The 23,837-nt window shown below is 42.1% G+C and overlaps 1 protein-coding gene across 12 annotated transcripts in view; it reads left to right on the top strand.

Annotated features, from left to right (window-relative positions):
* Positions 1-23,837, top strand: part of specc1la (sperm antigen with calponin homology and coiled-coil domains 1-like a) — a 575,263-nt gene that overhangs the window by 308,422 nt on the left and 243,004 nt on the right. For 9 of the 12 annotated variants that reach the window (XR_010977306.1, XR_010977305.1, XM_068055453.1 and 6 more), the window contains 2 exons: positions 569-659; positions 22,617-22,706. Coding sequence is in view for 10 of the 12 variants with exons in the window: in XM_068055453.1 (XP_067911554.1) it covers positions 569-659; positions 22,617-22,706 (181 nt within the window). In the remaining 2 variants the exon portion in view is untranslated. The remainder of the gene's footprint in view (positions 1-568; positions 660-22,616; positions 22,707-23,837) is intronic. The other 3 variants (XM_068055452.1, XM_068055450.1, XM_068055458.1) reach the window with 2 other exon arrangements.

Here is a 23,837-nt window from a genome sequence, read left to right as displayed (position 1 = left end):
AGTATTGGAAAAACCTTGGGACATTAGAGGACATTAAAGATGCTATATAAATGCAAATCGTTGTTGTCTTCGTATAGCTATGATTTGTCTAATTATAAAACTTAATCAGTTACATATTGTCACCTATAGTGCCAATAAGGAGTAAAGGTTGTAATTGCCATTCGGTAGGATCAATCTGCTCGTTATATATGAGAGAAGTTTCTCTCATGTAAATCTTCACTCATGCTGTCTGAAAATGTCCTGTTATGGACAAAATGAGTTGTGTCTAATATATACGAGTTCTGATGATAGGTCATCGACCTGAAACATTAGCTCTGTTTCCTTCACCACAGATGCTGCCTGACCTGAGCATTTCTAGATTTTCAGTTTTTATTCCAGATTTCCATTATCTGCAGTATTTTGCTTTGCGATTTGTTATTTTGTTCAAATCGTTGGTGTCATAATAACTGAAATGGAAGAGTAGACAGTGTGCCAAAAGCAGTTTGAAGAAGTCGTCAATGTTTTTAGTTAACTCATAATATCTGAAACCAAGTAACAAAGTTTAAAGATGTGTGTTGTGTGTTCACAGAGACATTCAATCAGTGGGCCAATATCAGCACCAAAGACTCTGTCAGCTCTTACAGACAAGAGACCAAGCTACGCTGAGATTTCTGTTCCAGGTGAGACTTTTTCAGCTCCAGTACCTAGTAAATAGTGCACAATTTTGAAAAATACATCTTCTATTTTCCAATTTACCTTTAGAACCAGGGTCTTTATCAGGTGTGTGTTGGTGTTGCCAGCCTTTGAAAGAGGGTGAAGATTACCCGTCCATCAGTACTTAAGATAATTGAGTCAGACCTGCTTTGAAGGGTTGAGCCCATGTCAGATACAGGCTCAACGAGACAACTTTCATCATTACCCTCATGTCACACAGGATTTGGTTTCAGGCATAACATTGGTTATTCTCTCCATGGTGCACTGATTACACTCATTTGCATCTCCCCAGGAAAAATCTTTGATACTTTCCAAACTGTCACCCACAGAATTCTGTAACTGACTGAGAACATGGAACTTTCTTTCAAGAAGTTTGATCAAACTGAGTTGCTCGTTGGGCCAAACTCATCGATTTGGATTTTTACTTCAGTCCCATACTTCAAGGTCACAGATGGGCGGAGCAGTGGCAAATGGAATTTAATCCTGAGAAGTGTGAGGTGATGCGTTTTGGGAGGACTAACAAGGCAAGGGAATGTACAATGGCTGAGAGGACACTAGGAAGTACAGAAAGTCAGAGGGACCTTGGTGTACTTGTCCATAGATTACTGAAGGCAGCAGCACAGGTAGATAAGCTGGTTAGAAAGGCATATGGGATACTTGCCTTTATTAGCCGAGGCATAGAAGATAAGAGCAGGGAGGTTATAATGGAACTGTATAAAACGCTAGTTAGGCTACAGCTGGAGTACTATGTACAGTTCTGGGCACCACACTATCGGAAGGATGTGATTACACTGGAGAGGGTGCAGAGGAGATTCACCAGGAAGTTACCTGGGCTGGAGCATTTCAGCTATGACGAGAGACTGAAAAGGCTAGGGTTGTTTTACTTGGAGCAGAGAAGGCTGAGGGGGGACCCGATTGAGGTATACCAAATTATGAGGGGCATTGATATCATAGATAGGAAGAAACTTTTTCCCTTAGTGGAGGTGTCAGTAACCAGGGGACATAGATTTAGGGTAAGGGGGAGAAGGTTTAGAGGAGATTTGAGGAAACATTTTTCACCCGGAGGGTGGTTGGAATCTGGATCACACTGCCTGAAGGCAGGAACCATCACAACATTTAAGAAGTATTTAGATGAGCATGTGAAACGCCAGAGCATACAAGGCTATGGGCCAAGTGCTGGAAAAAGGGATTAGAATAGGTAGGTGCTTGATGGCCGGCACAGGCACGATTTGCCGAAGGGCCTGTTTCTGTGCTCTATGACTATATGACTTTTACTAATACAAGCTTTTTATGTGCATTATTTTATTTAAACTGAGTTCAAATTCTCAAACTGGCATGTTTTCTGGATTACTAGTCCAGTAACATAATCACTGTGCTACAATACCCTGTTGATGCTCCAGTTCACATTTGTCTCGCAATTGTACCCACTAATTTGCTAGCCCATCTGCTAATTCCTGCAATATTTTCCTTCATTGGTGGTTTAGTGTGACCTGTTCCCATCTGATAGTGATACATTTGTCAGTGCAGGTGATGTGGGTAGGGAGATGGTTGGTATACATGGTTCTATTCCAGATAATTCAAGTTTATCTGTACGGAGAGAAATGTATTAGTAAAGACATTGCACCACCTTTGAGACTATTGATAGAGAAAAAGATATTGCTTTGGAAATGATGAAGGATTCGTATTGTGTACTGCTGTTTCACTCTCCAATATTTCCCCTTTACTGGAAAGCAAGTATTTTTAAAGAACTTTAAACTTTGCTTACCCACTTTTTTTTTCATGTTTGTACTTGCTGCTGTTCAATATTCAGTCCGTTAACACCCTATCTGTACTAATGCTTTGTCTTTCAACACACCATTAACATATTGTTTGCCTTTGCTCCATGACCTTTTGGTCAGCTATGTGGCCTTGTCCAATCTACACCTTCTCCTTTGTTATCTCTTGCCCCACCCCTACCTCACTTGCTTATAACCTGTGACATTTCTAATAATTGCCAGTTCCGAAGAAGGGTTAACTCTGCTTCTCTTTCTACTGATGCTGCCAGACCTGCTGAGTGGTTCCAGCATTTCTTGTGTTTATTTTTAAAGAACTACCTTGTCACTGCCAGCAGTTCCTGCACACGCACCTTGTCTTAGAAACATAGAAAATAGGAGCAGGAGTAGGCCATTCGGCCCTTCGAGTCTGCTCCGCCATTCATTCTGATCATGGCTGATTTTGCCTTCTATGATCCTGAAGCTGTACTTTTTCTATAATCCTGAGTAAAGGTTTGTACCTGAAGGGTAACCGTTTAGTCCCTCTAACTAAACCACTTACTTGATTTAACATTACCTCTCACAGTATTGCCACTCTTCACAACAGGAGATATTACTAATATACTTATTTTCAACTAAATAATAGGAAACAGAAAAATTCAGCAAATGCCAAAAGTATAATGTAAAACAAAAACTCAATTTAAAAAAAAGAACCCTTCAGGTTGAACATAAAGGGCTCCAATAACAGTTTGAATACTTATATCTCGATATGGTAAACTCAGTTTGTTTTCTTCTCTCCTGCTTGAACCTTTGGTTCCCACCAACAAGGGGCTGTCTTAGAATTCAAATACAGCTCAAGCAAAGACCACCAGGACTGTCTGAGAGTCCTGTTTAGGACCTAATACCCAAACAGGTAAGGACATTAGTAAATCAGATGGGTTTTTACAGTTTCATGGTCCCCATTACTGAGACTCGTTTTTTTTTATTCCAGATTTAATTTATTAATTGTATTTAAGTTCCACCCCTTGCTGAGGTGGGATTTGAACTTTTGTCTCCAGAGCATTAGTCCTGGCTTCTGGATTACAAGTCCAGTAACATTACCACTACGCTACCAGTGATTTGCTGGCCACAATAGTTAAGAATGGAACCAGGCAAGTGCATTCACCTGACAGATCAGAGGCATTGGCAGAGGATGGTGTGAACAACCATGTCAGAGGCTGCAGAATGATCCAGAAAGACACAGAGGGATAGTTTGCCTTTGTCGCAGTCACATAGGATGTCATTTGTGACTTTGCTGAGAACTCTTTTGGTACTGTAGCAGAGATGGAAACCTGATTGGAGGGATTCAGATATGGTGTTCTGGGAAAATGTGCAGGAACTTGGGAGGCAACAACACATTCAAGGACTTTGGAGAGCAAAGGGCGGGAGGGTAGTTTAAGGATGCTGGGGTCAAGGGTTGATTTTATGAGAGGGGTGATGACAGCAGATTTGAAGGAAAGAGGGACAGTACCTGAGGAGAGAGAGAGCCATTAACAATATCAGCTAACATTGTGACCAGGAAGAGAAGTTAACATAACATAAAAAACATAGAAAATAGGAGCAGGAGTAGGCCATTCGGTCCTTTGGCCCTGTTCCACTATTCAAAACTGATCATGGCTGATCGTCTAATTCAGTACCCTGTTCATGCTTTCTCCCCATATCCCTTGATTCCTTTGGCATTAAGAAATATATCTATCTCCTTGTTGAATATGTTTAATGGTTTGGCCTCCACTGCCTTCTGTGGTAGAGAATTCCACAGGTTCACCACCCTCTGAGTGAAGAAATTTCTCTTGTCTGTTCTAAATGGCATACACCGTATCCTGAGACTGTGACCCCTTGTTCTGGACTCCCCAGCCATCGGGAACATGCCCCCTGCATCAAGCCTGTCTAGTCCTGTTAGAATTTTATAGGTTTCTCTGAGATCCCCTCTCATTCTTCTAAAGTCTAGTGAGTATAGGCCTAGTCGACCCAATCTCTCATCATTTGTCAATCCTGTCATCCCAGGAATCAGCCTAGTAAATGTTCTTTGCACTCCCTCCATGGCAAGAACGTCCTTCCTCAGATAAGGAGACTAAAACTGCACACAATATTCTAGATGTGGTCTTACCAAGGTCCTGTATAACTGCAGTAAGACATACTTGCTCCTGTATTCAAATCATCTTGCAATGAAGGCCAACATACTATTCGCCTTCCTAACTGCTTGCTGCACCTGAATGCTTGCTTTCAGCGACTGGTGTATAAGGACACCCAGGTCTCATTGCACCTCCCCCTTTCCTAATCTATCACCATTCAAATAATCTGCCTTTCTGTTTCTACAACCGAAGTGGATAACCTCACATTTATCCATGTTATACTGTATCTGCCATACATTTGCCCACTCACCCAACTTGTCCAAATCACATTGGAGCCTCTTTGCATCCTCCTCACAGCTCACTCCCCCCACCCCCCGCAGCTTTGTGTCGTCTCCAAACTTGGAAATGTTACATTTAGTTCCCTCACCCAAGTCATCAATGTATATTGTGGGGCCCAAGCACTGATCCTTGTGTTACCCCACTTGTCACTGCCTGCCAACTGGAAAAAGACCCGTTTATTCCTACTCTCTGTTTCCTGTCAACTAGTTCTCAATCCATGCCAGTATATTACTCCCAGTCCCATGTGCTTTAATTTTGGACATTAACCTCTAAGGTGGGACCTTATCAAAAGCTTTCTGAAAATCCAAACGCACCACATCCACTGGTTCTCCCTTATCTATTCTTCTAGTTGCATCCTCAAAAAACTCCAGTAGATTTGTTAAGCGTGATTTACCTTTCATAAACCCATGCTGACTTTGTCCAATCCCGTTTATGCTTTCCAGGTGTTCTGCTATCACATCCTTTATAATAGACTCGAGCATTTTCTCCACTACTGATGTAAGGCTCACTGGTCTGTAATTCCCTGTTTTTTTTCTCTCCCTCCTTTTTTAAATAGTGGGGTTACATTTGCCACCCTCCAGGCTGTAGGAACTGCTCCAGAGTCTATCGAATTTTGGAAGATGACCACCAATGCATCCACTATTTCCATGGCCACTTCTTTTAGTACTCTGGGATGTAGATTATCAGGCCCTGAGGCCTTTAACCCCACTAATGTCCCGAGCACTATTTTTTTTTACTAATACTGATTTCCTTCAGTTCGTCCCTCTCATTAGACGCTTGGTTCCATAACATTTCTGGGAGGTTATTTGTGTTCTCCTTTGTGAAGACAGAAACAAAGTATGTGTTTAATTGTTCTGCCATTTCTTTGTTCCCCATTATAATTTCCCCCATTTCTGACTGTAAGGGGACCTACATTTGTCTTCACTAATCTTTTTCTCTTCACATATTTATAGAAGCTTTCACAGTCAGTTTTTATGTTCTCCGCAAGTTTACTCTCATACTCTATTTCCCCCCGCTTAATCAACCTCTTTGTCCTCCTTTGCTGAATTCTAAATTGCTCCCAATCCTCAGACTTGCTGCTTTTTCTGTCAATTTTATTTGCCTCCTCTTTGGATCTAATACTATCCCTAATTTCTTTTGTAAGCCACGGTTGAGCCACCTTTCTGGTTTTATTTTTGCGCCAGACAGGAATGAATAATTGTTGTAATTCATGCACACATTCTTTAAATATTATCCATTGCCTATCCACCGTCAACCATTTTAGTAAAGTTCCCCAATCTACCATGGCTAACATCCACCTCATACCTTCATAGTTTCCTTTATTTAGATTCAGGACCCTAGTTTCAGATTCAACTACTTCACTCTCCTTAATGAAGAATTCTATCATGTTATGGTCGCTCCTCCCCAAGGGACCCTGCACACCAAGACTGTTAATTAATCCTTTCTCATTTCACAATACCCAGTCTAGGATAGCCTGTTCTCTAGTTGGTTCCTCAACGTATTGGTCTAAAAAAGCATCATGTACACACTCCAGGAAATCCTCCTCCACAGTATTATTGCTAATTTGGTTTGACCAATCTATATGTAGATTAAATTCACCCATGATTTTAGTCCTATTTTTCTGTGTTTCTATTATTACAGTTGTACGCTTATTGCATGCATCTCTAATTTCCTGTTTAATGCCATCCCTTACATTTCCACAATTGTTTGGGAGCCTATAGACAACCCCCAACAACGTTTTCTGCCCCTTGGTGTTTCTTAGCTCCACCCATACAGATTCCACATCATGATTTTCTGAGCCAATATCCTTCCTCACTATTGTATTGATTTCCTCCCTTACTAACAGCGATACTCCTCCTCTTTTCCCTTTTTGTCTGTTCTTCCTAAATGCTGAATACCCCTGGATGTTCAGTTCCCAGCCTTGGTCACCTTGCAGCCATGTCTCCGTAATCGCTACTAAATCATAACTGTTTATATCTATTTGTGCTGTAAATTCATCTACCTTATTGCAAATGCTCTGCACATTAAGACTCAATGCCCTTAGACTTCGTCTTTTTAACAGTTAGTCATCCTAGCTTTATTTTGCACTACAGCCCCATTTGTTTCTCGCCGTTGTTTTCTCTTCCTTCCACTTTTGCTTCTTACCTTTCTGTCTTTCATTTCTATCCTTGTTTCCCTCTCCTCGGTCTCCCTGCTCCTATCCCCCTACCATTCTAGTTTAAACCCTCCCTGACAGCACTAGCAAACACCCTGCCAAGGAAATTGGTCCCGGTCCTGCCCAGATGTAACCTGTCCATCTTGTACTGGTCCCATCTTCCCCAGAACCAGTCCCAATGTCCCAGGAATCTGAATCCCTCCCCCCTACACCATTTCTCCAGCCACGTATTCGTCTGATATATCCTGCCATTTCTGCTCTCACTAGCACCTGGCACTGGTAGTAATCCTGAGATTACCTTTGAGGTCCTACTTTTTAATTTATGTCCTAACTCCCTATATTCAGCTTGTAGGATCTCATCCCTTTTTTTTTTAGCTATGTCGTTGGTACCGAAATGTACAACGAGAAGTGGCTGCTCGCCCTCCCCTCTCAGAATGCCCTGCAGCCACTCAGAGACATCCTTGACTCTTGCACCAGGGAGGCAACATACCATCCTGTAGTCTCTTTTGCGGCTGCAGAAACACCTGTCTGTTCCCCTTACGATTGAATCCCCTATCACTATAGCCCTGCCACTCTTCTTCCTGCCCTCCTGTGCAGCAGAGCCACCCATGGTGCCATGAACTTGGCTCTTGCTGTTTTCTCCTGAGCCATCTCCCCCAACACTATCCAAAGCGGTATATCTGTTAGAGAGGGGGATGGCCACAGGGGACTCCTGCACTACCTGCCTTCCTCTACTCTGCCTGGTGGTCAACCATTTCCTTCCTGCTTTTGCAGCATTTGTCTGCAGTGTGACCACCTCGCTAAACGTATTATCCACAACGATCTCAGCATCACAGATGCTCCACAGTGAATCCACTCGCACCTCCAGCTCCGTAATGTGGGTAGCCAGTAGCTGCAGATGGATACACTTCCTGCACACATGGTTGTCGGGCACTGGAAGCGTCCCTGATTTCCCACATAGCGCAGGAGGAGCATATCATGAGTGCGAGTTCTCCTGCCATGACTTACCTTTCGATTACTTAGATACTCCCTTTAATTAAAAAATACTAATTATGCTAAAGGCCTTCTTCTACTCCAAACACTACTCACTACAATCTGAAGTCCTTAATAAATTGCACTAATTAAAAAAAACACATTTTAGTAGCACTAACCTTATCACTTATACGGTAGGTTTTGTGGTATATTTTAAAAAAAAAAGATCCCCTTTTTTTAAAGCTATTTAAAGGCACTAACAGCTGTTACTTACCCAACCAATCACCTTGCCGCTTTCCTGTAAGTCACTGTTGACTTTTTTTTCTTTTTCCAAAACTCTGCCACACCTTGACTGCTCTCCGCTCCCGGAAGGTAAGTGTCTAGGCCACGATCTTCCGGCTCTATTTATCCGCTCCTCTCTCGCATTCTCCCCTCACGTCCGCTCCGCTCCCGGAAGGTAAGTGTCTAGGCCGTGATCTTCTGGCTCTATTTATCCACTCCTCTCTCGGCGTTCTGCCCTCATGTCTGCTCCTCTCCGCTTCGCTCCCGGAAGGTAAGTGTCTACGCCATGAGTGGTGATTTCTGGAACACCATGTTTGAACCCCTGCAACTGTTATCAAAGTCAGAAATTTTTCCACATAAAGTTCCTGTGAAGCGCTTTAAATACTAGTTGCTGTTGATGCTGTTTAGCTGGGTGGGTTAGGGGAACGGAGGGAAGTGGTACAGGCAGCTGGTCGGATGGTCTCAACCTTAGTGATTAAGAGATCCATGAGCTGCTCACACTTGGAGGTGAGGGCAGAGGAGATGGGGATAGGGGTTTAAGATGATGATTTGCTGCAGAGAAAAGAAGCCAGGAGTTATCTTTGCATTCCAGGAATAGGTGAATTGTTTTGGCAGACAAGAGCAGAACCTGATAGTGCTTTATGTGATTCAGCCAGCGAATCGCTTGGAATGGCTTCTCTACCTGTTCCTGCACCCTTAGACCCCTAGGAGACACCAGAAGTCTGTCCTTGGCCCCCTCCTGTTTGACAACTACATGCTGCCCTTCAGCAACATCATCCGGTAACACGTCAGTTTCCAAATGTACACTGATGACACCGGCTCTTCCTCATCACCACCTCTCTTGAGCCCTCTCTTTTGTCAGACTGCTTGTCCAACATCTAATACTGGATGAGCAAAAATTTTCTCCAACTAAATATTGGTAAGATGAAGCCATTGTCTTTGGTCTCCACCACCAACTCAGCTCTTTAGACACAGACTCCAAGCCTTTCCTTAGCAACTGTCAGAGGCTCAACCAGAATGTTCACACCCTTGGTGTCATATTTGACCCTGAGATCAGCTCCTGACCACATATCTGCGCCATCACTAAGCCCTGTAATGTTGCTGACTCTGCACCTGCCTTAGTTCTTCTGGTGAATCCCAAATCCAGGCCTATGTTACCTCCTAAACTTGACTATTCCAACTCACTTCTGGCTGGACCTCCCAGGTTTTACCTTCTGTAAATGCTGTCCATGTCCTAACTTGCGCCAAGGCTTGTTCACCCATAATTCCTGGTCTCATTGACCTACACTGGCTCCCAGTTAAAAAACGCATCCATTTTAAAATTCTTATCCTTGTTTCGAAATCCCTCCATGTCCTCATCCCTTCCTATTTTTGTAATTTCCTCCATCCCTGCAACCCTCCAAGATATCTGCACTCCTCCAGTTCTGGCCTCTTGAGTATCCCCTATTTTAACTACTCTGCCCTGGTGGCCATGCCTTCTGCTGCGAGGTCTGAAGCCTTGGAAATCCCTCCCTAAATCCTCGTCCCCTCTACCTCTCTCGTCCTTTAAAATGCTCTTCGAAAGCTTGATCAAAGAGGTAGGTTTTAGTCACCTGCCCTAATGATATCTTATGTGGCTTGGTATCAAATTTTGCTTTATAACACTTCTGTGGACATTTTTATTATGTTTCTTCTTCTTCTTTGGCCTCCTTGTCTCGAGAGACAATGGGTAAGCGCCTGGAGGTGGTCAGCGGTTTGTGAAGCAGCGCCTGGAGTTGCTATAAAGGCTAATTCTAGAGTGGCAGACTCTTCCACAGGTGCTACAGATAAAATTGGTTGACAGGGCTGTTACGCAGTTGGCTCTCTCCTTGCGCTTCTGACTTTTTCCTGCCAACTGCTAAGTCTCTTCGACTATTATGTTTAACGTGCTATATAAATACATTTTGTTAGAACTGGACAAAATTCACATTTGTGCAAAGATACAACTCGCACCTTAATTAACCAATCAGATTAGGTAACAAACCCTTTCGGGGAGAAAAACACCAAAGATTTACTATGTAAAAGAAACAATTTGAACTTCTTGACCTGAAGACAGTGATTTATGTTCATGTGTAATTCCAAGGACACTGGTGACCCTGTAGTACCTTGCCCATACATGACCATTCCTCTCCTCCGTGCAGCATTTCCAAGAGGGGTTACTGAATAGTATTCGGGAATGGGGAAGCCTGACTGATTTTCTTTTTTCTCTCCCCATCCCTTCCTTTATGCTGGGTTTACTGAAGCAAGGCATTGTGCCTGTGCTGCTGACCTAGTTGCGAATAGCAATTTCAGCCCAGCACATGGATTGTACCACGGGGCGTGGGGCCGTGCTTTTGTCTGTATGGGCTTAGTTCCATACCAAAGAATGGATCAGAGATTAGATGCTGGCATTTGTACTGTTGTAGCAGTTGGGAACATGTGGTGGAAAAATTAAAACATGGCTAACCCCAGAGAAAGGAAATGAATTTAACATTCAGGGGCAAAGAGTGTTCAGTAGATAGAAAGCTGAGTGGAAAAGGTGATGTAATCATTGTCAGAGACATGGGAGGTAAATGAAGGCTGTTCCCGTGTGCTGTGAGGGACGCAGGGGCACCACAAAATCAAATGTTTGGTTAGAGATCTCAAATGGACAGTTTAGTCTACGACAATATAGAAAGGATATGTAAGAATAGAAAAGTTACTTTAATGGGAGAATTCTGACCGAGGCGTTAGCCATGTTTCAATGTTGGCACCGTCACCTTTGAGTATGTTCAAGCCCCACCCAGAGATTTGAGCACATAATCTCAGCTGACACTTCAGTGCAATATTAAGGGAGTGTTGCACTGTTGGAGGTACTGTCTTTTGGTAGAGTCATCCAGCTGAGAATGTATCAGTCCTGGCAGGTGGATGTAAAAGATCCATTTGAAGAAGAGCAGAGAAGTTCCTCAACCAGCATTATTACAACAGATTAATTGGTCACTTATTGTTGTTTGTGGATCCTTGCTGTGAGCAAATTGTTTGCTGCATTTTCTTACATGTTAGCAGTGACTACAATTCAAAAGTACCTCATTGGCTGTGAAATGCTTTGGGACATTTTGAATTTGTGAAAGGAGCTATATAAATGCAAATTTGCTCTTCCTTTCTAAATTGGTTTTGTATTGGTTTTGGTAAATTTAATGAACAACTGCTTCATGACCCATTGTATTAAGAAAGTCATGAAAGGTCATGCTCATCTTGACCTGATATTGGTAGATGACCCAAATCTGTAAAGAAAATGGAAATCATACCATCTCTGAGGGATAGTGACCAGGATCTGGTTTATAACTTTAAAAGAGCTCAATTCACTGAAATGCAGAACAGTTGAAACAAGGATTGGTGTAGATTGATCAATGGCACTTCAGGTTGGAGAAATACAAGCTCAGACTAATCAGATATGACCCTAAATAGGATTAACAAATAAGTTGCAAGTGAATGAAGGAGATTAAAGAACCTGCACAAATCGCAGTGAGGGAAACAGTAAGGAATCCACTGGGATGAGTATCAGAAAATGAAGAAACATGTTGAAAGGATGACCACTGAGCCAAAGAGGCAACAGGAACTTTAAAAACAGCTGTATAAAACAACTGTTTCAGTATTGCAGCAGTAAAGAGCAATCAGAGAAAAGAGAGAAGCAGCGGGAGGGGAGAGGATTTAAAAAGTGCACCAAAAGCTCAGAGATTCGGAGAGAAGCGGCGGGAGAGGAGAGGATTTAGAGTGCGACTTGAACAGAGTGCTGGGAGTTCGGTGAGTTGGGTGAGGAGGGCAAGGAGGTGCTCCTTTTGCTTTTTCTAACTTCTGCCCTGTAGGATTTGGTTCTTACTCTACTACAGGGGAAGAAACTAGCTGTTTGGTGAGTATCTGGTAAGTGGTAAGGTTATTCTATTCCTCAGGTATAGGAACTGGTGGTAAGGTTAATAAAATTCTTTTTTTTTAAAAAAAGGAAAATAAATAATTGAATAAAATAATTAAGTAGTTAATTAAAACACATTAAGGATGGCAGTCAGGTGATGTGCCACAGCTGCAGCTTGTGGGAGCTCCTGGATGCTAGTGTGATCCAGGGAAAACGCTTCTGCTCTAAGTGTTTGCGGCTCGAGCAGCTTTGGGCCAGAGTCATTGAGCTGGAGGCTGAGCTGCAGACACTGCGACACATCAGGGAGGGGGTAACTTACCTGGACACTTTGTACCAGGACATAGTCACACCCCTTAGGATGTGACCAAATCTTCTGATTTGGTCAGTGGTCAAGGACAGGAGAGTGTGGCTGCAGCAGAGGCAGGTCAGGGAACCCAGAGGGCGGGAGTGCAGGAGCCTCAGCCTTTGTGATTGTCGAATGGGATTGAGGTTCTTTCAGCTTGTGTGGATGAGAGTGGGGGCTGCAGAGTGGATGAGCTAACTGATGGCACCGTGATACAGGAAGCCATTCAAGTGGGGGGAAAAAAAGGAATATAGTGGTAGTAGGGGACAGTATAGTGAGGGGGATTGACACTACTCTGCAGCAAAGACCGAGAGTTCAGAGACTCTGTTGCCTGCCTGGTGCCAAGGTTCAGGACATCTGCTCAGGGCTGGAGAGGAACTTACAGTGGGCGGGGGAAGGATCCAGTCGTCGTGGTAGATACCAATGACATAGGCAGGACAAGGAAAGAGATTCTGCATAGTCAGTATGAGGAGCTAGGCACAACATTAAGCAGAACCTCAAAGGTAATCGTGCAAATTGGCATGGGGCAAATAATATTAGAGAAATTAATGCATGGCTCAAAGACTGGTGTGGCAGAAGTGGGTTCCGGTTCGTGGAACACTGGCACCAGTGCTGGGGAAAGTGGAGGCTGTACCGTTGGGACGGTCTACATCTGAACCATGCTGGGGCTGGTGTTCTAGTGAGCTGCATAAATAGGGAAGTAGAGAGGATTTTAAACAAAATAGTGGAGGCAAGGGATCAGATTTGGGAAGATGTGGCAAATCAAAGAGTAGAGACAGGCAAGGGAGAAAGATATTGATGTGGGAAATGATACAGACTGTGACAGGAAGGGATAGAGAGTACAAATCTAACAGTAAATGAGCAGTCAAGGCTAGACGTTATAAAAATAATAAAAGCACAAAGCTAAAGGCTCTGTATCTGAATGCACGTAGCATTCAAAACAAAACAGATGAACTGATAGCGCGAAAAGAAATAAGTAAGTATGATCTGATAGCTATTACAGAGACATGGCTGCAAGATGACATATATTGGGGCCTGAATATTGAAGAGTACATGACATAGGAAGGACAGGAAGCTAGGAAAAGTTGGAGAGGTGACTGTTAATTAATGATGGTATTAGCACGTTAGAGAGGGTTGACCTAAGTTTAGGAAACCAGGATATAAAAGCAGTTTGGGTAGAGATGAGAAATGGTTAAGGCACCTGTGGGAATGGTGTACACCCCCGTAACAGTAATTTTCTGGTGGGCAAGATGTAACAAGTGGTGTGTGTTACAACCGAGGCGGGAGGAGTACACTGTTAATTCAGTCCTACTTCTCCACAGGTCACAACATATATTTTAAATTTTCCCACTTACTAATACAGGCAATCATATACTCTCTTTTTTTTCCCCAGAATAGAACACACTAGCCCTTTATTTTAAATGAACAACAAAATTAACAGTTTATTATAGAACAATCCTTAACTAGTGATGAAGTAAAACATAAGCACAGATTAAAACTTTTAAAGTCCTAACAAATTTTAGAGTCCCATGTTTTACCGTATCATCTCACTCGCATGCACACACATATATGTATACCCGGTTAACCGAGAGAAAATAAAAAGGAATTTTTGGATCAGAGCTCTGTTACAGGCAAAAAACACTTGGATTGATTACTTGCTTGTTTTTGAAGAAAACAGCAGGCAAGATATATTGTTCCAAAACTGGCATACAGTCTAACTTCTGAGTACGCACAGACAGGTCACTAGGATCTATAGAACAGTTATTTTCAGGTGGCGTTGAGAATTATTTTTCTTAGGCTTTCTTCAAGTACAGGAAACAAGATGAACTAACACAGTGGACTCCTCAGGGTCTTTAGAGTTTTGCTGGAAATCGAAGCTGGGTTGTGGTCTTCCTTGGAATTCTCTCCTCCTTCTGCAGCAGACTTGACTTTATCTGGCTCCAGAAGGTAAAACAGGCGCTTACTGACAGACAACCGAAAAGCTTGAGTTTTTCTGCTGCAACTGGGCTTGTCGAATCAAGGGAATGCTTGTCACTTCTCTGCTCCTGTTACCAGGGTGTCGGTTCTATTTTTAACTTGAGTCATGCGACAACCAGTAACATTGTTGCCACCACTTCCTTCACTGCCCCCTTGATGGCTTCCTTTTTTTTAAAAAGAAAATCTGGTCCAACATTTATTCAGTTGAACTATAAATTCCTTCAAAAAATATTTTTAACAAAAAAAAACACTTTCATAACACCTCCACCCTTGGAAACACCATTTTAAAAGTATTCCACTGGCCTTTCTATCCCTGATTCATCATCTTGTAACAGGACTGCAGGAAGATATTGATGGGCTGGTCAGATGGGCAGAAAAATGGCAAATGGAATTCAGCTTCGAGAAGTGTGAGGTGTTTGGGGAGTATTTGGGGAGATCAAACAAGGCAAAGGAATATACGATTAATGGGAAAATACTGAGTGTAGAGGAAGTATTGGAGTGAATGTCCACAGATTCCTGAAGGTAGCAGGACAGGTTGATAAGGTGGTTAAGAAGGCATATGGAATCCTTTCCTTTCTTAGCCGAGGTATAGAATACAAGGGCAGGGAGATTATGCTGGAACTGTATAACTCATTGGTTAGGCCACAACTTGAGTACTGGTTGTAGTTCTGGTCACCTCACTACAGAAAGGATGTAATTGCACTAGAGAGGGTACAGAGGAGATTTACGACGATGTTGCCAGGACTGGAAAAATGCAGCTATGAGAAACGATTGGATAGGCTGGGGTTGTTCTCATTGGAACACAGAAGTCTGAGGGGAGATCTGATTGAAATGTACAAAATTTTGAGGGGATTGGATGGAGTGAAGGTGAAGGGTCTATTCATCTTCGCAGAGAGGTCAGTGACTAGGGGGCATCGATGTAAAGTGATGGGTGGAAAAATTAGAGGGGAGATGAGGGAAAAACCTTTTAACCCAAAGGGTGGTGGTGATCTGGAACTCACTGTCTGAAAGGGTAGTTGAGGCAGAGACCCTCAAGTCATTCAAAAGGAGTCTGGATATGCACCTGAAGTGCTGTAATCTGCAGGGCTACGGACCAAATGCAGGAAGGTGGGATTAGAATAGGTGGATCGTTTTTCAGCTGGCACACACACGATGGGTCAAGTGGCCTCTTTCTGTGCCTTAAACTTTCTTTGATTCTATGTCCAGGTTGAAAACTACATGCCTTAACTGTTCTATCCACTTGGGTTTTCATTATTTGCTGAGAAACCTGGAGGTGTTCTCTGGCCATCTCACAAGTTTTTGAGAGTCTCTCTTAAAATTATTGAAACATAATCTAAGAAGAGGGTAGTTTCCTCTTCCTGTGCTAAAAAAAGTCTTTTAATGAGTTTAAGGGCTCCCTAACCTCATGCCCATGGACTAATTCAAATGGACTGAAATTGAATAGGTGCTTCCTGTCAACGGCAGTCATCATTATACTGATAAAATTACCTCTGAAGGGACTTAGGAGAATGTCTGCACAAATCGTGGATATGTCCACAGCCTTTGGTTGTGGAGGCTGGTGGGGTTGAAAGTGAGGCCAAAGGGAACCCTGTCGTGATTCTGGGAGGGGAAGGGGTGAGAGCAGAAGAGCAGGAAATAGGTCAGCCATGGTTCAGGGCCCTGTCAACCACAATGGGGGGAATCCTCAGTTGAGGAAAAAGGAAGACATGTTAGAAGCACTGTTGTGGAAGGTTGCATCATCAGAACAGCTGCATCAGAGACGGAGAAACTGGGAGAATGGGATGGAGTCCTCAAAGGAAACAGGGTTTGAGGAAGTGTAGTCAAGCCAGATTGCCAGATTCATGGCAGTTTTCTCAAATGATACAAAGTACATTTCTACAAATCAAAACTACGAGGAGTTTCATCTGGGTCATCCTCAATTTACACCCCCAATGCATGCCCACCAGATTTGACCTATTCTCGTCTCATTCACAGTCTAATGTCAATTTTTGCATTTTTTTGTTCTGTTTTTTTCTTTCTCTTTCGAAGCCAAGCTTTCTCATTTCAAATTGTACTTGTGTGTGTGTCTCTCTCCCTCTTTCCCTTTCTTGTCTCTTTTGTTTTCTCCTCTTTTCTCTCTTGTCTTTCCTTTTCACTGTCATCTTCCGAGCACATTCGACTGGACTTCTGTTAACAAGGTAATCTCTGGTGACCCCGTGGGTCTTTTCTCTTCTGCCAACCTCGAGCCTTCAAACAGGGTTCAAATCTTAGCAGGGTTTTACTGTATTGCTGATCTGAGAGCAGCTGTCTCCCCAGAACCAGCTCACTGGTCTCTCTTTCAGCTGCACAGCTGATTGCTGATCCTTGTTTCTTCCTTTCAGCTTCTAGACCTCGGAAAGCCTCTCAAATTTATCCAGATCAAAAGTCAATGGTCGTTTGCCTTTGCCAATTCTCAGAGGGCATAAGTCTGACCATAGCCAAACCACCGGGGCAATTTGAAACTCAAATCTGCATTTTAGAGCCCCTGGCTCTCTGTTCACAATCTGAGAGTCTGGGAAAGTGCAACCCTTTGTCGTTTAGGTATTAAAAACTTGCACCCTCCTTTCAAAGGGTTCCTTGTTCTCATGGTAAGCAAGACCTCTGACTTGTCTCTGGGCAGATTTTGTGTTTCCTCTGAAAGTCCATTTTGCACTGCATTAAAGATCACAGTTTTTAAAACATAACCATAACACAAAGTCCAGCATTGATAACAGTATGTAATATGTTGCCCACTTAGCACTGAAAACAGAACCAACTTTCTTGTAGTTACTATTGTACGAAACTTGAGCTTTGTTCTCAGTGGTGATTGACCCTTGGAGTTGTGAAGGTTAGCAGACAACCACTTAATCCATTTAGATAAAATTTCTTTCACCACTAGTTTCAAATGAACACGTTCAGCATTTGCATGCTAATAATTGCACAGTGTGTTTCAAGACTTGAATTGCTCAGTTACAATATTGCAGTGTAATAATTCCTAGGCATTTATTGCATATTTTCTGTGTAAGCTGACTGACTTTTTTAAAAATTAAATTTATACTAAGCATAAATTGCCTGAACCCTTGTACGGCTGCAGCCCGACTGCCAAGTTATTTATTGTTCTCTCCAATGGAAAACCTGTTCATCCAAACAGAAAAATGAATGATAGTCGTTAAACAAATTTTGGGAATGGAGACAGTGTGGTTTATATTGACCACCACTGTGTGGTTTAATGTGGATGCAAGGCAGTCAGCTAGAGCAGTGGAATTTGTTTGCAGCTAAATCAGATTATTGACATTCTGGATATTAACATCAGAGCTGAGCACTGCATCCCCATCAGTTAGGAAGCGCACATTATATCCATGGTTCCATTCATTGATGTCAGCATATTACATTGTCACTTGTTGTGTTGAATATCGAAATCCTTCAGATTCCCAGTTCTAAATCTAGGGTTTTAGATTTTAAAAATTTCTAGTTGCTTCCTCTCTGAATCATCATCTCTGGTAGCCGGACCAAGGATTGCCAGCAGTTGTTGGTTACCTCAACAAATGAGTGTTGGCAGTTTAGTGATGGGAGTGGGAGAAGATCATAACTCCTCATCCAACATCCACGTAGCAGGGTCATTGCTGGATATGACCCCAAGCAGAGAAGAATGTGAGGGATCTAAACTCAGCTCTAGCATGCTGTGAGGTAAAAAGAATTCTTAAGTATGCCCTGAAAAAAATGGATTATCTGCATTGGAATTTTATTAGCCACAGTCATGATGGAGAGCAAAGGGAAGAGTGGTCTTGGTGACTGCTGATATTTAACGGACAAGGCTCCTTTTAAGGAGCGTAGCTGTTGATCTCAGCCAGATGATCATCTCTTCAAAAAATGGTACAAAGTTTGCATTTTCCACTTGAGGGGAAGTTTATACTTAGAAAAGGACTCCATTTTTGTGTGTGACTGCACATGTGTGTATGTGAGCATGTAATTTGTGGCCACAATCCCATCCCTGTTTCTCATTAGCAGTTGCTTTCTTACTGGCTATGCAATTAGGTAATATATCTTGGCATCCTGTTGTATGGTGTATGCCTTCTCTCTTTAAGTTGCTTCATGCTGGTGATTCATTATTTTTATTTTAATGGAAAGGAGATAATGTGACCCAGTGACCTTGCATTAAATATTTCCTAATTACAGTCGTAACCACAGTGATAATTGGTGCTATGAATTGGTAACTGAACAAAAGTGAAAGATGAGCAAGCATTTTAATAGAATCAGAAAGAATGGAGAGAAATAAACAGAGTAGAAATATTGGTGGAATGATTGCTGGATGATGAACAGATCATCCCAGTCAAAAGAAAAACAAAAGAGACAGACTCATTTATATAGCACCTTTCACAACCTCAGGATGTCCCAAAGTGCTTTACAGCCAATGAAGTAGTTCTGAAGTGTAGTCAATACTGTAATGCAAGAAACACGGTAGTCAGTTTGCGCACAGTGATCTTCCACAAACAGCATCGTGAAATTGACAAGATAATCTGTTTCTGTGATGTTGATTGAGTGCTAAGTATTTGCCAGGATACAGGGGAGCTCTCCCATTCCTCTTTGAAGTAGTGCTATGGGACCTTTTATATCCACCCAAGCAGGCACACGGTGCCTCGGTTTAATGTCTCATTGAAAAACAGCATCTGACAGCGCAGTGCACTCTTCATACTGCACTGGAGTGTTGGCCTTGATTTTTATGCTCAAGTCCTGGAGTGGGACTTGAACTGGGAACACTGTAACTCAGAGGTGAGAGTGCTACCAATGAGCCATACCTGACAGCAAAACATCTGCTATAGTGAAAAGCTACAGTGGTGAGAAGTACATCAATGGAAAACATGAGAAATACAAAACACAGCCTGCTAATTAGGTCAGAAATGAAATTGTAAAACACTGTCAGCAAACAAGCGAAAGAGAAGGGAAACTGCAAGTGCCAAGAGCACAGCTTCCTCTCACTCCCTCTCTCCCCTTCTTAAAGTCACTGTACATACAAATATGCAGAGTGTCCAAGAGAAAGATAAGAGATCATTCCTGGTACTTGCGTTGAGTGTCATCAGAACAATGCAAGAAACTAAAGGTTGGAATTGTAGGGGCATGAAAGTGGAGCGTCATAACGGACAAGTTCACAGTTACCTTATTAGCATTGATCTCCCCAGTGTAGAACGTAGTGAACCCAAACCATCAATGCTATATTGGAGAAAGTATACTTAAGTTGCTCTCTCACCGGGGAAAAGTGTCTGTAGCCCTGGAGAGTGGTGACTATAATGCAACTCCACTATTTAAGCAAGGTGAGAGAAAAGCCAGAAATTAATAGACCTTTTATTCTAACGTCTGTTGTGAGCATTCATGACCTCATAGTGAAGGCGCCCCGAGGCAGCAGTGATCATAATATGATGAATTTTACATTCAATTTGAGAGAGAGAAGAGTGGGTCTAAGACTAGTATTTTAAACTTAAATAAGGGCAATTATGAGGGCATGAAAGCAGAGCTAGCAAAAGTCAACTGGCAAAGTAGGTTAAGGGACAGGTCAGTAGGGATGCAGTGGCAGACATTTAAGGGGATATTTCAGAATACACAGAATAGATACATTCCAACGAGAAAGAAAAATTACAAGGGGAGAACCCACCATCCGTGGCTAAGTAGAAATGTTAAAGATAGTATTAAACTTAAAGAAAAGGTACATAATTGCGCAAAGATGGGTGGCAAGTCAGAAGATTGGACGGAATATAAAAAGCAGCAAAGAATGACTAAAAGATTAATGAGGGAAAAATTAGAGTATGAGAGAAATCTTGCGAGAAATAAAGACAGATAATAAGATTTTCTATAGGTATTTAAAAAAGAAAAGAATTAACAAAGTGAGCATTGGTCCCATAGAGAGTGAATCTGGGGAATTAGTAAGAGAAAATAAGGAGATGGCAGATGAAATGCACAGGTAATTTGCATCAGTCTTCACAGAAGATGCCTGTAACATCCCAAAAATAGCTGTAAATCAGGAAATGGAAAGGAGCGAGGAACTCAGGAAAATTACAATCACCAGGGAAGTGGGACTGAGCAAATTCTTGAAGCTTTGGGGTGACAAGTCCCCAGGTCCTGATGGACTTCATCCTAAAGTGTTGAAAGAAGTGGCTAGTGAGATAGTTGATGCGTTGGTTTTATTTTTCCAAACCAAAGTTCCCTAGATTCGGGGAAGGTTCCATTAGATTGGAAAATAGCGAATGTAACTGTCATTGTGAAAATGTTAGAAGCTATTATTAAAGAAGTTATAGTAGGGCACTTTGAAAAATTCAAGGTAATCAGGCAGAGTCAACATGGTTTTGTGAAAGGGAAATCATGTTTATCCAATTTATTGGAGTTCTTTGAAGAAGTAATATGTGCTGTGGATAAAGGGGTGGATGTACTGCACTTAGATTTCCAGAAGGCATTTGATAAGGTGCCACATTAAAGGTTATTGTGGAAAATAAAAGCTCTTGGTGTAGAGAGTAACATTTTGGTATGGGTAGAAGATTGGCTAGCGAACAGGAAACAGAGAGTATGTATAAATGGGTCACTTTCTGGTTGGCAAAATGTAACGAGTGGTGTGCCGCAGGGATCAGTGCTGGGGCCTCAATTTTTTACAATTTATATAAATGACTTGGATGAAGGGACCGAAGGTATGGTTGCTAAATTTGCTGCTGAGACAAAGATGAGTAGGAAAGTAAGTTGTGAAAAGGACATAAGGAGGCTACAAAGCAATATAGAGTGGACAAAGATCTGGGAAATGGAGTGTAATGTGAGAAAATGTGAAGTTCTCCATTTTGGCAGGAAGGATAAAAAAGAAGCATATTATTCAAATGGTGAGAGATTGCAGAGCTCTGAGATACAGAGGGATCTGGGTGTTCTAGTGCATGAATCGCAAAAGGTTACTAAACAGGTACAGCAAGTAATTCGGAAAGCTAATAGAATGTTATCGTTTATTGTGTGGGGAATTGAATACAAATGTGGGAAGGTTATGCTTCAGTTATACAGGGCATTGTGAGATCACATCTGCAGTACTGTGTATAGTATTGGTCTCCTTATTTAAGGAAGGATGTAAATGCGTTGGAAGCAGTACAGAGAAGGTTTCCTAGACTAATACCTGGAATGGGCGGGTTGTCTTATGAGGAAAGGTTGGACAGGCTAAGCTTGTATCCGCTGGAATTTAGAAGAGTAAGAGGCGACTCGATTGAAACATACAAGATTCTGAGGGGTCTTGACAAGGTGGATATGGAAAGGATGTTTCATCTCATGGGAGGATTTGGAGCTAGGGGTCACTGTTTTAAAATAAGGGGTCGCCTATTTAAGAACGAGATGAGGAGAATTTTTTTTCTCTGAGGGTCGTGAGTCTTTGGAACTCTCTTCCTCAAAAGGCAGTGGAAGCAGAGTCTTTGAATAGTTTTAAGGCAGAGGGAGATAGATTCTTGATTAGCAAGGGGGTGAAAGGTTGTTGGAGGTAAGCGGGAATGTGGAGTTGAGGTTACAATCAAATCAGCCATGATCTTGTTGAATTGTGGAGCAGTCTTGAGGGGCCAAGTGCCCTATTCCTGCTCCTAATTCGTATGTTCATATGTATGTTCGCAGAACATTATTGGTATCTGTAATTAAGGGCAGTGTAGCGGAGCATTCACAGAAATTTGAGCTGATTAGAGAGAGACATAATGGATTCATAAAGGGATGGGTCAGATCTAACAAACTTGATTTGAACTCTTTGATGAAGTAGAAATGAGACACTCTATAGTTGTAGTTTATTTGGACTTCCAGAAAGCACTCTAAGGTTCCACATAAGAGACTGCTTGCTACAATTCAAGCTCATGAAATTATAGTTAAATTATTGACCTGGTCAGGCAGTAGAAAACAGAGTAGGGATACTGAGTATATACTTGAATTGGAAGAAAGTGACTAGTGGTGTTGCACGAGGATCTGTACTGGGCCCTAAACGTTCACTATATTTATTAAGGACTTGGATAACACAATAGAAAACAAAAAAAATTGCTGAGACTTTGTATTGCAGTTGCTTTCATTCCAGCTCAGTGTTGTAGTGTACCATTGGCATTCTCCTTTGTTTACCTTGCAGCAGATCACTTACTGAGATCTTCCTCTACAAACCGATCACCAGCTTCCTTGCAGCGAGTTCAGACCATTGACTCCGCAAAGTCCATGTCAGGTGAGTGGAGTCAGAGTTCAAATGGTTATTTGTACTATTGGTTTATGCACGAGGCCAAGTATATCTGTAAACTGTAGCTGTTATTTCACACTTAGGTGTGCGCCATGATATCTCTTATAAAATTTAAAGTTACGCACTTGTATTTATATAGTACCTTCCACCTAGTAAAATGTCCAGAGTCGCTTCACAGGAGCATTATCAAACCGAATTCGTTGAAATTCCAGATTGCCTAACATGATGCACAGATACCAATTTGGAAATTTACAGATTCCTATCAATTTACTGGGTGCTAACCTGCTTTTTGTAGGATGCTGAGATTCTGTAAAGGTTTGGTTCAATCACTGTGCCAGGTTGATCCAGACTATTTGTACCCTCAGAATTCTATTTGACCCAGAGCTGAGATTCTGACCCCATTCCGACTATTCAGATAGCAGGGCAGGGCGGGGGAACCAATTGGAAAAATCAAGAATTAGGAACCCCCAGATTAGTGCGGAGGTACCACTGGAATTTAATCAACTAAGCTTTTTCCCAGGGTGGAAGAGTCAGTTACTCGGGGACATAGGTTTAAGGTGAGAGGGGCAAGTTCTTTACACAGAGGGTGGTGAGTGCCTGGAACTTGTTGACGCGGGAGGTGGTGGAAGCAGGTACAATAGCGACGTTTAAGAGGCATCTTGACAAATACATGAATAGGATGGGAATAGAGGGATACGGTCCCTGAAAGTGCAGAAGGTTTTAGTTTAGGCAGGCATCAAGATCGGCGCAGGCTTGGAGTGCCGAATGGCCTGTTCCTGTGCTGTAATTTTCTTTGTTCTTTGTATCACAAAATCATTATTCCAATAACATAACCACTGTGCTACCGTTTCCCTGCAAATTAGAGCCGGGTCATTCCAGAATGAAATCAGGAACCACTTTTTCACAGAGTAGTGGAAATCTGGAAATTCCACAATTGGTATTGTTATACAATTTGTAATTTCTATTGATTTAACAATCTAAAAGGTAGCAGCCACATAAGAATATTCACATCACTTTTTTCTTCTACAAAAATATGAAAAAAATGTCGATCAGCGATTGTAAAGATGGAAAAAGCTGTACTTTAAATGCGACTTATGAATTAAAAGTTGTCATCAATAA

Source organism: Heterodontus francisci, chromosome 23 (genome assembly GCF_036365525.1).
Source record: "Heterodontus francisci isolate sHetFra1 chromosome 23, sHetFra1.hap1, whole genome shotgun sequence".
In the NCBI taxonomy this organism is placed as follows: Eukaryota; Metazoa; Chordata; class Chondrichthyes; order Heterodontiformes; family Heterodontidae; genus Heterodontus; species Heterodontus francisci.
The sequence above is the reverse complement of the archived record's forward strand: the minus strand, read 5'-3'. Positions and strand labels throughout refer to the sequence as shown.